Source organism: Crocodylus porosus, unplaced genomic scaffold (genome assembly GCF_001723895.1).
Source record: "Crocodylus porosus isolate Cpor-Errol unplaced genomic scaffold, CroPor_comp1, whole genome shotgun sequence".
Taxonomy (NCBI): domain Eukaryota; kingdom Metazoa; phylum Chordata; order Crocodylia; family Crocodylidae; genus Crocodylus; species Crocodylus porosus.
Genome location: NW_017728949.1, coordinates 73,046,172 through 73,064,057, shown reverse-complemented (window position 1 = coordinate 73,064,057; position 17,886 = coordinate 73,046,172). Strand labels below are relative to the sequence as shown.

At 42.8% G+C, this 17,886-nt stretch overlaps 1 protein-coding gene across 3 annotated transcripts in view; it reads right to left on the bottom strand.

The window, feature by feature from the left end:
* Positions 1–17,886, bottom strand: part of KYNU (kynureninase) — a 112,466-nt gene that overhangs the window by 22,987 nt on the left and 71,593 nt on the right. For all 3 annotated transcript variants that reach the window (XM_019554204.1, XM_019554203.1, XM_019554202.1), the window contains one exon: positions 17,203–17,276. In XM_019554204.1, the coding sequence (XP_019409749.1) occupies positions 17,203–17,276 (74 nt within the window). The remainder of the gene's footprint in view (positions 1–17,202; positions 17,277–17,886) is intronic.

Here is a 17,886-nt window from a genome sequence, read left to right as displayed (position 1 = left end):
CACACCTGGAGTACTGCGTTCAGTTCTGTGCGCCCCACTTCAGGAGGGATGTGGACAACATTGAGAGGGTCCAGAGGAGGGCCACCCACATGATCCAGGGACAACATGGCAGACCCTACATTGAGAGACTGAGGGACCTGAACCTGTTCAGCCTTCACAAGAGAAGGTTGAGGGGGGACCTGGTGACCATCTATAAACTCACTAGGGGGGACCAGAAGGGTTTGGGAGAGGACTTGTTTCCCCAGCGCCCCCTGGCATAACAAGGAATAACGACCATAAATTGTTGGAGAGTAGCTTTAGATTAGACTACTAAGTAAGAACTACTTCACTTCCAAGGGAAGTGGTGCTGGCTCCTACCCTGGGGGTCTTTAAGAGGAGGCTTGATGCCTACCTGGCTGGAGTCATTTGAGCTCAGTTTTTTCTCCTGCCCAGGCGGGGGGTCAGACTTGAAGATTTACAAGGTCCCTTCCGACCCTACTTCTATGATTCTATGAACTTACGCAGAAGCCAGTGAAGCAATTATATCCTGTTCTGATTGGATTCTCCCAATCAAAAGCTAGAGGCAAGTTGCAGATGAAAGAAAAGCAGCAAGACAAATACTGGAAGCATGAGCTGGAAGCCAAGAAGCTGCTCAAGTAAAAGCAAAAAGAAACCACCAAATACCAACTCTGCAAGAGGCATAGAAGCTTAATATTGTGCTCTGGTTTACGGAGAAGGGACATCCAGAGGTCTATCCAACCACCTTGCAAAGTATGTGATTCAAATGAAGTACCTGCTGCACAACTACTCTATCCATTTTGCTGGGGTTGAAATCCAGTGAAGAAAAGATAATCTCAAACACTAGGGACACAGAAGATTGAAGAATGCCTGGTTGTCAAATCTGAACTGGTACAGGAAAAGAATTCAGGGAATTCAAAAGCACAGTGACATATTGTGGCCATCCAGATAGGGAAAAACTTCTCAAATCTGGCAGATTGGAGGGTTGCTACCCAAGACGCTTGTTTATTTAGAATAATGCTATGAGTTGGGTTCTCAGAAATGAAAATTAGCTACCCCTAACTGTCCTTCATAGGGTGCCCTATGGATCTTATGTATTACGCTTGTAAAGAAGAGTGAGCACAGGTGGGGTGATGGTCCAAGTCTCAGGATTAGGCATTGAACCACAGAGAGTTAATTTAGTGTAGGCACAGCTAGAAGAATAATCTGTATTTCAAGGTCTTATGGAGTTGATTGCGTTTTGAAGGGAAAGTAGTTATACACCCAGCTCCTCTGGGGTACACACAATGCTGGCATTGTGCTGAGTTTGCATCCTAAGTGACTGTGCATATGTTATACTCTCATGGGTACAGATGAAGCTGATTCTCAGCAGTGAAAATTACCATATTTACTGAAATATAAGACAAGATTTTTTTTCCCTACAATTGGCATGGGTGGAAAAGCTCCTTGTCTCATATTTGTAAATGAAGCAGAGGGGGCAGCAGGAGGCTGCTGTGGCTCTGACTCTGGCCTTGAGCCTGGGTTGGGGCCAGAGGCAGACCAGAGCAGCCTACTACTCCCTCCCCTACCACTTTCCTTTGCAGCTTCTGCTTCCCTGCCTTCTGACTTCCCCCCCACTTACTCTCAGGCACAGCTCAGCTCCAGCTCAGGCTGGGGTCTCTTCCTGGCATGGAGCATATGAAAACTCCTTCCCCTGCTGGGCCAGGTGGCAGGGGGGCAGAAACACTGTAGAGGGAAGAAGTAGATGGAGCAGAGAGCAAGGGGGCCACCTGACACTTCCCCCAGCCACTGTATTTCCTGCTGGAGTGTGGGGGCAGGGTTCCAGACAACCCCCTAATACTTAGATTCTCTACTTGAAAAATTATAACAAATTTATAACTTTTCTATATATACAACCTAATTATTGGGGGGGGGTGTCATCTTATATTTGAGTAAATACAGTAACAACAAAAACATTTTGGGAGCAGTGGGACACTGGGTCCACCCAGCACTACAGTAAACATTGTATAGTGAAACTACCCTGAATGCTGAGTGTGTAATATCCAGGTGAATGTTCCAAGTCTGAAACTACTTGCACTGACTGCAGCATGGATATTTGTCATTACCTGATGCAGAAAGGTTCAGGAGAGCGTATGTGGGGATACTGAAATGCTACTAACCTTGAAACTCAAAAAAATCCTTCTTTCTAAGCAACAACATATTGGATTAGATCAGACCCAACAGCTAGCTATATGAAGATGGTAAGAATAACATTGGAAATTCAAATGGAATGGGAAGAAGGGGAAGGAGGAGGAGATGTATTCCCTATTTCTGCAACAAGAAGCAGAGGTGATCCAGGACACCTTTAAACTTTTGTAAACAGATACCTGAATCTGAGTGGAACAGGGGAGGGGAGTAGGATGGATTAGCTGATGCATACACTCCCTGAAGCCTGATTCAGTAACCAAGGTTGGTAGCTGATGTGCCTTCCCTTCCAGTGGAAACAGAGGCTCCTGACACGTTACGTTTGAGATGTAATCAATAGGGTGCAGACAAAAGTGCCAATTTTTGCCTGATCTTGCCCCTGAAAGCACTCTACAGCCACGACGAAACAGAACTGCACAGCTGCGAAGTATTTTAAAAGGGCCCAATCCTGCAAATATTTGAATGCTTATTGTTTGAGGGTTCAGATTAAGACATTTCAAAACACTGTTTTCTGTAATTTGCGTCTGTGTGGCCTCCCAGACTCTGAGCTCATTTCAGAATGGAAGTGGGGGAAAGGGAAGGAGGGAGTTTGGTCTGGAGTTTGGTCTGGACTTCAATTCCCTCCCCCACCCCCTCATCTCCAGTGCTGGCTGGAGAACCCCTACAATGATCTCCCTCTGCTCCCTTTCCCTCACCCTATTGTGGAAACTGCTACAGACTGGGAAGAAGGAGGGGGCATTGCTAGGGGAAACTGGCTGCAGACTCCAAGCCAGAAGCTAGATTCCTGCCCCCCCCCCCACATACCAAAAACAACAGTGAACTTCTGTTTGGTCCAGGAGATCTTTGTAACTCAGAACGTTTCCTGCAAAGTATTATGAGTTACAGCAGGGAGCAGTACTACTGTCTGTGCCCTAGGTTAATTGCGCCTTAAATAGTAACCCAGCCACATGTGCAAGTCAATTTAAGGCGTGATAACCGAGTGAATGAGCGACAAAGTTATTCACATATATAATGTGGAATAACTTTGTCATTCATTTATATCATGTCTTAAATTAAATGTGTGGCAACCTGTGCCCCAGGACCTACCAAAACCCTGTCTGCTGCAGTCCAGCGCTGGGCTCCCCATGCACCAGGTAGCTGTATAAATCCCATGTGCTGCCCAGCTGGGTGGCAGACATGGTTTCATAGCTCCAATGCATGGGAAGCCTGGCATCAGGCTGCAGTGTCCCTGGAACCCAGGGCCCCTGGAATTGGGTTGCAGCAGCCGCATCCTGGGGTTCTTGTGCCCTTAAGCTGAGGCGTTCATAATCAGCGAATTGTCGGCACCATTTCATCTTGCTGGTGCAAGGGGAGTCTGGGCTCACATGTGGCATGAAAGCATGATTGTTGCCAGCTGCTGATCTATATTGTTACTTATCAACCTGTATTTGAGAAATAGATGCATTGTTGTTCTGATGAGGTTGTATGTCTCTGTGTTTACTATAATTATTTGTTAGGGATCAGATCAGGAAGGGCTGCTAAAAGAATATGTGGAAAAATAACCAGTGGTCTAGATAAGAAGCATTACAACAAATGGGATGGCTGTGAAGTGAATGCGAGACCTGTCACCTCAGAGGTGCACTTGAGAGGAATTAGAAGGCCTCTAAGACAGCTTGCCTTATGGCAGGGACAGACAGCACTGCTCCACCTCTGTCCCTACCTCTCTGCATCTGTTGAATGCACTGAAGTCAGCTTTGCGTATGATCTGGCAAGTCAGTCAGGATTAGAGCTGAGTGGGAAAAAGTAAAGTAATCCTGTTTAATAGCAAGGGTATTTAGAAATTCTGATCTGCAATGAAACCAAACTTTTTGAAATGCTCCATGAAAGGAAATGGAGCCCCTCCTTTGTGGAGGTTTGCCTCTCCATGCCATCGATCCTGGAAGCTCTGGAAGACCAAGAGCCAGTATCCCTGGGCTCCTGACTGTTTGCCTTCCCACTTCGTAGGCTGAAGGGAAGTGGGATCCTGTGATGGAACATCCCCAGGTGCCCAGTAAGATGTGGATGAAGCCTTGTAGTTCAGGGGCCAGCTCAGTTTAGGGCTTTTAAGGTCTTGGGGCCACATCAATCTGCTAAGTGAACTGCTAAGGAGCTAGAAAGGGTAAAATGGCTAGAAACTCCATTTTCCTGAAATTTAGTCAAGATTGAACCATTCCTGTGAAACAGATAAATGAGCTTCCGCCAGGTAAAAACAAGCCAAACCCCCACCAAAAAAACATACAAAAAAGTCCTGAACCGCCTTTTCCCAACCCCCTTTACAACAGGGGTGTTTAATATGTAAAAGAACAGGTTTCTTGGATAATGTTTTACTTTTTAAAATCATACATAAATTATAAAAAAATACTGTACCCCAAATATCTCCAGCTACACATAGCTAAGTAATAAATATTATTGTCATCTTAGAAGTCTAATGGGTTGGAGAACCTAGATGTTTTCTTTAATGGATCCTGTTGATTTAGGAGAGAAAGCTAAGACCTGAGTACCTATTCTGATCCTGATACTGACTTTTTCTGTGATTTCCTGTTCCTTCACTTATAAAAGGGAAGGTAATATCTGCTTACAAGATAATATTTGTATGTAGATTAAAAGCAATATCCAAGACAGTTCATAACAAAGGGGAATCAGGACTTTCTGATCAGGACTTTCTGATTCCAACTCATCCAGGACTGTGCTTTTAAAAATATCAAACAGTTTGCAGATTGGTATTTAAAGAAAATGCAAATGTAATCAGGAAACTAACCAACATATGAATCTCAACTGCACAAACACAAACAAATCATTTTCACAAAACTCTAACGGGGAGAAATACATTTAATAGCTACAACAACAAATTTGTAAGTATATATTGCTGCAAATGTACATAGCTCTTTACAAAAAGAAAGACAATCTTTGGCCCAAAGAGCATAACAACCAAATAAGATGAGACAAAGATGACAAATCACAGAGAGACATTTTTAGGGCCAAAAGGATGATGGAATTATAAATAAGAAGAAAAAAAGTAAAAACTTGCAAAAAGATATTCCCTTTAAGGTAAGTATCGAAATAGGACAGAGTGCTTGGGCAGAGAAGAACAAGAAAACTGTTGTAGGCATCAGAGCAGAATAAAACAAGACTGAAAAAAAAATTAAAATGGGAACAGATTAAGCAAGTATTCTTTAACCTGCTACTTTCTTTCCCACCATACAAAACCCTCCAAAAGTTAAAAAATGCTTCTGTATATTTGCCATTCACTTGGTGAATCCAAGAACACACCCCTGTAGGCCTATCATGGATCTGGATTGGCTTAATAAATCACTTGTCCCAAGACAATGCAATTAAATCTAATTAGCCAATGCCTTTATTCCTAGTCTCTTCCCAGGGGAGATTTTATCTTTTACTTTTTATATTAGCTTAAGGAGCTAAATTGCTTTCATCTCCTTGGCAGGGAAACAGTTTAGTTTCTACCTTACTTTAGGATAGTTTATGCACTCAGGAGATATACGTTGAACTTCACAAACAGCTCACCACTCTGTTATTCGGTAGTGTAAGTTCACCGGTACCAATGGACAAATCTTTATACAAACAGCAGCCTGTATATTTTTACAGTGATCACTAACTTTTAACCTTGCTTCTCAGAGTATAACTTCCTGGAAGTTGCATACAAGGATGTTTCATATCTCTGCCTTGGCAAAAAAGCAGAGATCTGCAGACCCAGTTTATTTCAAAGGGAGGGAAGGTCAATGAAAATCTGGCCATCTGTGTGTCCTGTTCCCCTAAGCACCAACAGCATCAAGAGTCTTTCCCCCAGCCCCATCACATAGATGAAGCAAACTTCATGTTTCCAAGCCAGTTTGCTCTCCTCCTGAATTAAAACTTTATTCCAAAAACTAATATTCTTCACAGCAACTTCAGCCACATTTGTCTCAGAACTGAGGGCTCCAATCCCAAATAGTTACAATGTAACATTTAGTATAGTAGCAGCAGCAATAAAAACCATATTAGGGTAGAGGTTCTCAACCATTTTAGACTCAAAGCACCCTTCAAAAAATTCCAGCTCTTTCCTTTTACTCATTTCTTTGCTACAGAAAAATAATAGAGCAATGCTTCTGTTGCAAAGGACCTTAGAAAGACCACAGCAGGACAGAATGTTTTTGACACTACAGATTCCTATTTGAAATCTCTGGATATATCTTGTGAATCAGAGCCAACTTCTAAGCATCCAAAGGCTGCACATCCTGGTGGCTGCATGCCCCGTGGGCTACGCTGACAGAAGCTCCCTGGGTCATACCCTGTGCAGGTGCCCCAGCCTCACCCATAACTCCCCAGACATGGGCTCCCTTGCTACACTGTGTTGCACAGGAGTACTGAACTGCACTATACCTACTGGGATGCGGGCAGGAAGTGGAAGCCCGAGGAGGGAGGGGAAACCTAGAAACCCTGGTTGCTGGTACATACAGAGTGATGTGATGCCATACAGTGGCAGGGAACAGTAGCTGGGAGAGAGCCCAGATGCCACAAATCAACTCCCATCTCCAGGGCCACATACAGCTGCAAGGCCACAAGTTGGACAGCCCTATTGTGAATATGTTGGTGTTTTCATACCTAACAGCTCTAATATTGATCAGCACTCCACTGGACCCTTAAAAGGATCTTGCATCAACTAGATTGAGAATCACCACCCTAGAGGAAACAGAAAAGGAGACAGGGGCACCTACCAATTAAAGGAAAAGAAAGTGCAATGATCAGGTGCAAAACTGACACCTTACTGGCTTGGTTTTCAGAGGTATTGAGCAACTGCAGCTACTAATGTCTATCATTACATTTGCAGGTACCCAGTATCTTTGCGGGGGTGGGGAACAACAACAAAACAGGAAGCTTTGATGGTAGCTGCCTGACTGTTATCAAATTAATAGTCTCACATACCGGAAAAGGATGTTGGATTACGGTTTTTATAACAGAGTAAACGTGTGCTGTGGAGTTGTCATAGAAGCTATGCAGTCAAAAAGAAAGGTGATCCTAGGGAACGAACCTTTGCCTATGAAGCACTTGTTTGAAGATACCTAAGCATTTCACAGCTAGAGCTTGCTAAGTATGAAAGAGTTATGCTTTTTTTGTTTTTTCTTTGGTACTTTTTTCTATAATAAAAATTGACATGGTTTTTGGACATCAACTGCATCTTATGCCTACAGCATCTCAACACCACATCAGACAACCTTTTATTTTTAAACTCTACCTGCTGCTAGTCTGTGCTAAAGTTAAGACTTGATAAATCCCTTCGTTTTAAACACTAAACTGTGTACATTTTCCTTTAATCCTCTGCCAAGGCTTATCTATTATTCTCCTGGCTGCTTTACATACATTTATTTCCCTTTCATCTTTTTAAATTGCACTTTACTTTTTATTATAAGGATTCAGCTAAGAACAGTTTTTCCTATCTCAGGACCCAGTTGGGATTTTTTTTAAATTAGGTTATGACAGTTGACAGTAGGGTTAAAACCACTGCTTAATTATAACTGTAGATACTAGAATATGACTACTTAACTTCTGTAGTCCCTTCCATCTCAGATACTTTACGTGAAATAATGTTTCCTTATAAGAAGCGTGTTTGGTAAATTTTATTATCCTAATTTTTATAGAGAAACTGAGAGAGACATTTAGAGGATGATTTTTTTCCAAAGCATAAAGGGTAGCTGTAGTGATTTTTAGTGGAAACAGGGCAGTTATAGTTTGTGTCTTTGAAAAATCTCCCTGAATAACTTTATCTATTTACACAGAAGGTTCACAGTACAGACTTAGGGAAGTTGGTGATAGATCTAAAATGGGCTGAGGTATTGCAGTGCTGAGCCTAGTAATACCTAACTTCTAGGTACCTGTGTGAGGTGTCGATGCTCTCAATGCACTGGAGAATCAGGCATGAAAGAATGGATCCAAAACACATCACACAGGGAGCTACTAGAAGCTGGCTGCTCTAGGGCATACATATTTTCCTTAGGGAAACATCTCCATCCTATTGGGATCCACATCCCAGCACTTTCTCTTGAAAATCAGTGCATATAAACTTTCTTTCCTAAAGGGAAATCATGCCTTTCCTTTTAAATATTGCCAAAGGATATGGGGAAAGGAAGTAAGGGGAAAGCTATTCCTTCTTATCTAATATCCTAATAGTTAAAGCACTTATTCAGGATGTGGCAGACCCAAGTTCAACTCCTTCCTCTGACAGGATTAAAATCACATGTCTCCCCTCCCAGGAGAGTGTCCTAATTACTGGCTGCAATATGAGGCATTCTCCAGCCCTCGTGCAGATGCTGTTCCCCAGTGCAACGAAGAGGGAACGAGAGTTAACCTGACTCTGTACGTAGTGATAAGGTCTCTGAGCTGGAATGGGGAGACCTCTGTTTTTGTCCCTACTGCCAGAACTTCTGCTTTTTATCCAGTGACTATTTCATGTAAGTGGAAGATATGCTTTTGGAGGCCTGAATCCCTTCAGGCAGAAGACAGAATTAAGATAGCATATCCTATTTCCCGGGTGAGCGCTCTAAGCAACTCCTGCCTAATTCTATTTTAAAAGAATGCAGCTGCTACCATGGCATTTTGAGTGAAGCCCCATCCACTAGACATGTTCTGAAAATGGATTGAGCTTCTCTGGTAAAATAGGTAGAGGAATACTTAGCTTTTGGACCCCAATTATACTTAGGTGTGATTAAGCTACTCAGTACCATGGCCAAAAGCAGAACTTTTGGTTTACTCTAAAGTAAAACTGAGTTACCTGTGGAGAAGAACCTCTGTGAGTAGGTGTCAGCAAGGAGAGGTTAGACACTTTGGAGCTTAGGTGCCTAAATTTCCAATATGGGGGCTTAAGTCATTTTTATGATCTGTCTCTCCCTAGCTGCAGGCAAGAAGGCCCTTGGAATACATCCTGGGTCTACATCTCAGAATGATGGCCAGAATGTACATATTATATTACAATGCAATAAAATATTATGATGTAAAAATAATTGGCTAGCCAATAACTAGATGAAAATATGACAGATGAGACAAATTAAGAAGTCTATATGGGTAGGTAAAGTGGCTTGCACAATATTGGCCACCGGTTAAAAACAATCTTTCAAGTCATTTAAATGACAAAGGGAGATCAACTGGATTGGAATTTAATTATCCACTTAAGTGCTAGCTGAAAGACAAAGAAATGAAAAGATGCTAGTCTTCTATAGTTGAATGAAGTGGTCTGGCCACTGGGTGTCATCCTTGATTCAGATGACGATTGAAGACTCTGGATACAACATAAAATCTGCAACTTCAACAGCAGTTAAATTCTACTCTATTTGATTGTACAGCACTAGAAAACTGCTCTGCATTTAAATCAGCTATAAAACTGAACACTCTGACATAGACAAATTCTCTTTTATCTCACTGCCTTATTTAGAGACGTGAAAAGCCTGGGTGACATGGGAGACTGTTAAATACAATCTAACTGGACCATATTAACCAAAAACAAATTGATTTAGTGATCTCCAACTCCCTGTAAATATAAAATAGCTATAATTATACTGTATAACAGTCCCACACAAGAAAGTTAAGGTTCAGGATTATATTCTTAATCAGGCTCCAGGCTGACAAGCTGGGTCATGCAGAAAAACATGTTTTTAAAATGTACTTAATATACGACTTAATAATTATGTATGAGGAAACTGGTAACACCGAACAGGTTCTAAATTAACCTTTAGTACAAAATCAGCTAGATGTTTTCACTAAGGTTACAAAAATGAGGAACAATACCAATCCTTATCCTTTTGGTTTTCACCCACTCACCCATTTTATGGTCTCCACAAACATTTTATGGTTTGCCACAAACTCCCTCTCTCTTGCTCCCGAAAATTTCCCCAGACACACAGCATGAGAGCCAACCCTTTTCCACCCCACCCACACCAAACTGGCACATGCCCTGTTTGAATATTTTTGTAAGCTCCAGCAGGGTTGATGACAAGAGTCCCAGAATGCACTGCTTGCATCTGACTGGAAAAGGACCCTAAGAATGCTCTGAAACACAAAGGCTAGGGACAGAAATTATACATACACCAGTATAAGTGTATGAAAACTGGTCTAAACCTGTTAAACAACTTCAGTGCACATAGACTGATTTCAAAATGGCAGAATCTGTCTTAAGATAGACATGAACGGATGTAGCATCAGATTGAATCAGTTTAGGTTGGACCAGTCTATTGAACTTCTGTTCCAGATCGCCTCCCAACTCAAGCTAGGTTGCAGTCCTCCAGCATCCCAGGATGCTTTGCAGCTCCTGCTATCCCACACTAAAGGGTGGGTGAGCTAGCCTCCACCAGTGCTCCTCTGCTCTGGCCAAGCTGGGCCAGCCCTGCCCCCAGCCTGTCAGAGAGCTAAGGTAGCAAAGCCTGTGCTCCCCAGCTCAACTGGTGGGAGACATAGGGGACTGGTGAGGGTGGGAACAGAGCTCTGTCCACTGCCCCAACCCCCCAGCTTGGATCTGTATAGTGTGGGGGGCCCCCAACAGCAGCAACTTTTCCCCCATGTAGCCCAGCTTCCCCCCACCCCCCATGATTGGGCATGGTACAGGGGTGGGGATAGGGTGAACATGAAGCCAAGCTGTTGGGGGGAAAGCCCAGAAGTGGAGAGAAAAGCCCACACCTTGGGGGACCACCTTCATGGTGCAGACCCCAGCTGGGGGGGGGGCTTGGCAAGGGGCTCTGCTTCCCCCCCCAGCCACTCCTCCATGACTGAGGGGACACATGTGGCATGAGGTTGATCACCCAGCTAGGCTTTTTGGGGGGAAAGCTTGGTGCAGGGGGAGGAGCCCCCACTGCAGGGGACCCCTCTGTGCTATGCATCTGGGGGCAGGGCTCTATCCCTCCGTGCCTGCCTACCTCTGGGAACTAGATGGTAACCAGCCCTGGAAGCCTAAGGCTGATGCAGGGGTAGGGTCTGGAGTGACAGCAGGGGTATTGGGGGCATGTGCCTGACAGACAATCAGGGATGGCCCTACTCAATTGGGCTCAGCTTCCCTCAAGAGGCATACATGAGTGCCCCTCACCTTCTGGCTTGGCCAGTGCTGGCATTTGTCTGCCTTCCCCCACACCTCCCAAAGGGCAAACATTTCCTCTTAATTCAATCTTAGCAGCTTAGAGAAACCTGAGAAGGTTGGCCTGATTCTGCCTCAGGCTTTTTGACTGTTTGTACTTAGCCAAATAGTAAAACAAGACTGTACCATGAAGGATATTAAAAGGTTAACAGGCCTAGAAAGATGGAAAGATGCAGAGATGAGTCAGGGACCAGGGAGCTTGTTTGTTTGTCTATTGCCACCCTGAAAGGTTATTTGGAAACCATAGAGAGAAAGAATACCCTGTGGAACAGATGAGTTACTCTACTGAGTAAGGGAAGAGAACAAAGGACAAAGAACTGAGAGAGGAAGCTACAGGCAATTATAAACAATTGTAGTAAGGATTTTAAAAAAGGAAAGAAAAGATGGAAACAGAAATGGGGAGGAAGCTACTTTGATGGAAGAACTTAGGAGCAGCATATTGATGTTTTTCCTCAAACAAACCAAATTTGGGAGGATCAAGTTAGTTCACAAATGTAAGTCCAATAATGAGTTCTTGGTTGTAGGCGATTAGCTCTTGGAAATCTTCTCAATCAGCATTATTGTGTTATCTATTAGGAGTCTAGACAGTCTAGGAGTTGCACATAATGCAATGCAATTGGTTACTGTAATATCATTTCTCTCTGAAACTTGATTTAGTTTGCCTTGTTCCAGATAAAATAAAAGTATGTACCAGCGATATCTCCAAGCATTACAGCTGGAAAGAAGTGTTTACATTTGTTGATGCATTAAAAATCTTAATCCTACTGTTCTTAATATGTATGACAGTAGATATAAAACATTTTTAAATAGGTATTTCTTCTTATGCAGCCAACCTCATAGCACAGCTTTTCATGGATTATAAAGTCTTTGAGAACACAGATCTTCATGTAATGCTTCTTGGCTTTAAATGTGGATATAATTTTAATGAAAACATGCCACTATTAAAGAGCTATTAGACACAGAGTAGAAACTGCCTTTGATTTTGTTCACTAACCAGAGACTTATATGATGTTTTTAAAAAAAATCTAATTTTAAAAGAAAATTGAAAAAGTATTCCCTTTACATTAAAGTGTCTTTTAGGCATGGTTGCAACCCACTTACTTTTAAAATTATAAGCATTCCCTTTTTGGTTGTATTGCATATATAACTGAAAGCAGCCTCCAAGGAGAAGTATTTTGGATCTGCATGGGTATGTGTTAATGGGGTTTAAAATTATCATCATTTACAAATTTCTCAGTTACCTGTTTCGCATAAAATTAATTTAACTGACTTTTGTCTGAAGTTGCACTTCAACTAAGTAGTGAGATATAGACTATATCTGCGTTTTGTTACACCTAGCACAAGGCCCCTGACTAGAATTCCTAAGCTTTTCAGATTTTATTGAAATTCTCAAATAGTGAAACTGAAAATTTAATATTAGTAAAAAAATTTCCTAAGATCATAAGAAAGTAGGACCTGGCAAGGTCATCTAGCCTAGCCCTCTGTGCAAAGCAGGATCATGCAGGACTAAACCATCCCAGCCAAGTGTCTGTCTAACCTGCAATGTTGGCTACCCTCATAGTCAAACAGTTCTTCCTAATCTTCAATTTAAACTTCCTTGCTGCAGCTTGAGGCCATTGTTTATAGTCTTGTCCCCTGTGGCCATAGATAAAAGTCCATCTTCATCCTCTGTATAACTACCCTTCAGGTATATGAAGACTGTTACCAAATCCTCCTTTCACATTAAATAACTCTAGCTCTTTGAGCCTTTCCTTATAAGTCATGCTTCCAAGGTCTCTAATGATTGTTGCTCTCCTGTGGACTCATTCCAATATGTCTACATCCTTCTGTGTGGAACCTAAAACTAGACACTAGTCAATAATAGCTTGTTAATAATCACTTCCCTTGACACTTTACAGGTTATACTCCTGTTGATACACTCCTGGCTGGCTACATACATCCAAATAACATAGAAGAATTTTCGTGGGTTTATTCTGGTAGAAAAACTTACCTGCAGATGCCTGAACAAACGTTCAAATGCTGAGTCCCTGTGCAGTGCTAACACTGCACAGCCAGCGGGCTTTTATGCACACATATCAGCATGCTCTTTAGGTTCTCTCAGTCTGCCTGGAGAGAGATGGCAGCAGTGCACAGGGCTGGCAGTTAGCTAACCTGTACTGCTAAGAGTCAGACTGTGTCTCCCTGAAGCAAAATCTGGGATTGTAAAAGGGATGTGTTCTGTTCCCGGCTTAATTGAAGTATGTGACCGCCGGGTTGCAATCCCCCTTTCTCAGGTAGTTCTAGTCCTGTAGGCAGATGTCACTATCCTCTTGGGACCACTGCGGTATCGGAGAAGTGATCTTTCGCTTGGGGCCCCGACCTTGTTCTCACCCACCACGACTTGATGTTTTTCAGTGTCAAGGCCGGGTTGCAGCGCGCTTCGTGGCCCAGGTTCCTCGGCGGTCACATCTCGGGGCTCCGCCACCCCTGCACCCCGGCCGCATGCCCCCTCAAGTGCGTTCTTCTTCTGTGTGCCTGATTCCTTGGTGGTGGGGTGTTATTCCCACTTTCCTTTTCCCTGTTTGACCCAGTATAGGGTGGCAGCACAGGCTTGGACCACTCACAGCCCCTAGGGCCTATTTGTATGAAACACTCCCTCAGCTATCCTAGCTAGGGCATCCGATATAAGACCAAACAAAATACTGTGACCAAACTTAAAGCCTCGCTACCCGGCCCTTTTGCTAGCTGAGGATCCTATCTGGACCTCTCCAGTCCTTCTGTGCAGCCCCTGGCCCCTAGTCTCCCTTGGACCCCTCCAATTTCCTAGCCTGGTGGTCCGGCAGTAATTCTGCCCTGATCACTCTCTCTCCGAGCCCTCCCAGGTCTTCTTCCCCCTTGGGGTCACTGTGTCTCTACACCACCACCCTGGCACTCCACCTGTGGGTCCAGCTGTCTTCGGGTTCATGCCCTGTCAGTCCCTCCGTGGCCATGCTCCCTGCTCGTCTTTGGTCCGGCGCCATCTCCAGCCATGCTGTTAGCCTCTGTTCCCTCGGAGCCATGTCATCAGCTGCCGCCACCGCTTTTTCTCTTTGAGGAGCTGGCAGCTGCTCCTCTGGAGCTCTCTGCCCCTCTGCTGGAGGAGCTCCCAATTGCCCGATCCTGGGGCTGTCTGCCGCTTCCGCCACTGCAGCTGCCTCTTTTAACTTTCCCGGCTGGCGTCCTTCCCTGACGTCACTGATTGGATGCACCTGCATAAACATGCGGCTGACACGCTGCGTGGAACCTTTTGGCGGCGGCGTGCGTTTCTCCTCCGGTTCTGCAGATAAGCCTTGTTTTCTAGTCGTCTCCCTGGGACAAAGTAGTATCCAAGAAAGAGTGGAGGAGCAAGAGTGGAATACTGGAGGACTTCCCTGAAAGGGTGAGTTGTATGGGCATTTACTCTCACAGGATAAACTCTCCCAAGAATGATTTAACCCTAGCTTTTCCCAGGTTATTTTTCTCCTGGAGCAGCCATTTTTATTTTGGCAGAAAAAGCCCGAATATGTGCACACTCATTGTTTCTCCTGGGAGAGCAGCAACTCTCCCAGGAGAAACTGAGTGTTTTTAAGAGGTCCCAGTATGCTGTTGGCCTTTTCTGTAACAACAGCACAATTCAAGTTATCCATCAGTAACCCCCAGGTCTTTCTCTGCAGTACTGCAAACTAACCAGTGGTTACTCTGTATCTATGCATGCTCTTAGTCCATCCTAGGTGCAGGACTTTGTTGACTATCAGCTGGTTGACTGAAGACAGTTTTCCCAGTCTATCAAGGGCATTCTGGATCCTAGCCCAGTCCTCCAGAAAATCTGCAATTCCAACCACTTTGGTGTTATCCACAAATTTGTTATTTATGTGCTCAGTACCACCATCTAAATCACTAATGAAGGTATTAAACAATACTGGATCCAGGAGAAACCCCTGGGGAACCTCACATGGTATCTCCTCCTAGTTAGACATTAAGCCATTTGATGACTACTTGCTGAGCATGATGATCCAACTACCTTACCATATTTTCAGCTAGTCCATATTTCCTTAGCTTGTTAATAAGAATTAACTTATTTTTAGTGGGAGACAGTGTCAGAAAGCTTGCAAAGAAGAATTTTTCCAACTCTTTTAGTTGGTTTAATAAGAGATATCAGATTTACTCAAAGAATCTTATCTGCCTATGTTCTTGGACCAATATGGCTACAACATATACCCTTGCTAAAGTAAAGTTATAGCATATCTATTGCTCTCCCTCCTCACATGTACAGAGCCCGTCACCTTATCATAGAAGGAAATCAGGTTGGTTGGACATGATTTGCTCTTTGTGAATCCATAGCAGCTGTTTTTTATCATCTTGTTCTTTTCTAGGTGCTTCACAACAGATTTCTACTCCATGATCTTTCCAGGTATTGAGGTCAGACCACCACATCTGTGGCTCCTTCTTCTTCCCTTACTTAAAGATGCCCATTATATTTGCCTTTTTCCAATCACCTGAGTTTTCACACTACCTCTACAGGTTCTCAAAGAGAACTTGGATCTGAAATTTCTTCAGCCAATTCCTTGAGTACCCTGCGGTACACCCTACCTAGCTCTACCAAATTAAGCACACCTAGATTCTCTAAGAAATTCCTTCTGCCATTATCTTAGGCTGTTCAACTCCTTCCTTATCTTTGCTGTCAATTGAGCTCATCATCTGTAGCTGACCCACTGGAGTTCTGTGGTGAACCAATGGCAAAGAGGGGAGTGACCATAACACCTCACTCCCTGGGTTTGCTCTTTCTCAGAACAATACAATTTGGGTCACAATAAGACAGTTAAACAATTCCCAATTAAGAGATATTGTCATGAAAGTCCATATGATTCTTTTTCTTGATTTTATGTTTTATTATAGATACTGAGAGGATAAAACCCTAATACTTCTTTGCCACCAATGGGGCTCCCAGCAGGCCTTGTGATTTGCATATGTGGAGCTTATGCCAGGAAAAAGTTCTTATCTTTGGAGTCTCTAATTAAGTAACCCTATTCATTTCAATGAGATTATTTCCATGAAGAAATATTGCTGAATGGAGCCTGTAAATTCAACCTATCTTTAGCACCCTTCTAATATTTGAAATGTGGTAAGTTGGACTAATATTCCAAATTCTACCAAAAATATCATTATTAACAATAAAAATCAAGGGCTGAAAACCAAAATGGAAAAAAAAAAAATCTCATAAACTTCTGAGAAGCAAAATTGTGGAGATGCACACAGTTCTATTCCTATCCCTTTAAGAAAAAAAACCCTGCAGGTTCTAGGTACGTTCTTTTAAACACTCTGTTTTATCCATTTATTTCCAAGAGTGAAAATAAGAAAGTTAGCTATCACTGAAGCACAATGTGTTGATATACGACAAGTACCTTTGTTTATGCAAAAGAGATGGGGTAAACTGCAATCTTGCATCTGATTGCTTCCAAATTTGTGGACAACACATCTTCAGATATACATCTCTAGTTCTAACCCATCCTTAAGGACTCTTCCATTTCAAACACACATGAAAACTTGAGAGGAACCCTTTAATTAAGAGGTATCAGTGCATGTTTTTGAGAGTCTTACCCAGATTAGGCTACTTCTCTTATTTCCTTTACCAAAGACAATAAGATGAGGAGATTTCTAGAATCTGAGGCTAAAAGCAGCAGCTTAGTAATGTTAGAGTGCTATTAAACCTGAACTGTAGTCCTTTTGGGGGCTTAGACCCAATCCTCTCAAACTTTATCCAGCCTTCAATGTTCTCTCTTTGGCCTGTCAAACAGCATTACCACAAAGTAACAGACTTTAACAGAAAGAGAAAAGTGTTTCCTATTTAAATTTTATAGCACCTCTGTGGAGTTTCTTGAACAAGCAGGGATACTTACGCTGGTTTTACAGTCTGGGAATGTTTCCTGTGAATATAGGCACCTGCCAGGCCTCCTGCTCCAGAATTTAAATACTGTGAAGAATAAATTAACATGTGTATACTTTGTTCTCATTATTTCCACCTCCCCTACCTTCCATACTCTATAAAACCAACAATTTTATATTTCAGTAGGCTTTTAGTTGAGGCTCTGGCCTTGCCTATTATCTCTCCAGGGCAAAATATTTTTTAAAAAATTGTTTCTTCATTTTAATCTTAAAAGTAATTCTACCCATCCAATGCCTATCCCAAATCTGGATAAAGGAAGGTTAGTGTCAGGAAGGGCACCTGGCTGTAAAAACCTCTGTCAAATCATGATGATGAAGATCTAAGATCTAGGAGAGCCAGGATCTGGAAAAGCAGACAGGTAGATAGGACAAGTGAGGGAAGAAGAAGTTTCATCTTAAAAGCATTTTGTCCGAGTTATGTGTATTTATACAAATGCTTAAAAAATACAGGTCTAAGAGTTGGAAATCCTAAAATGTCAAGCTTAAGCATCTCTCAACAAAATACTCATGTAGCTCATCCAGCCAACCACAACTATCCACTCATTCTCTCAACAACATATTCATACAGCTCATCTAGACAACTACCCATTCAGTATCTCAGCAAAATCCTTTAGAATAAGAGGTTCTTTATTGAATGC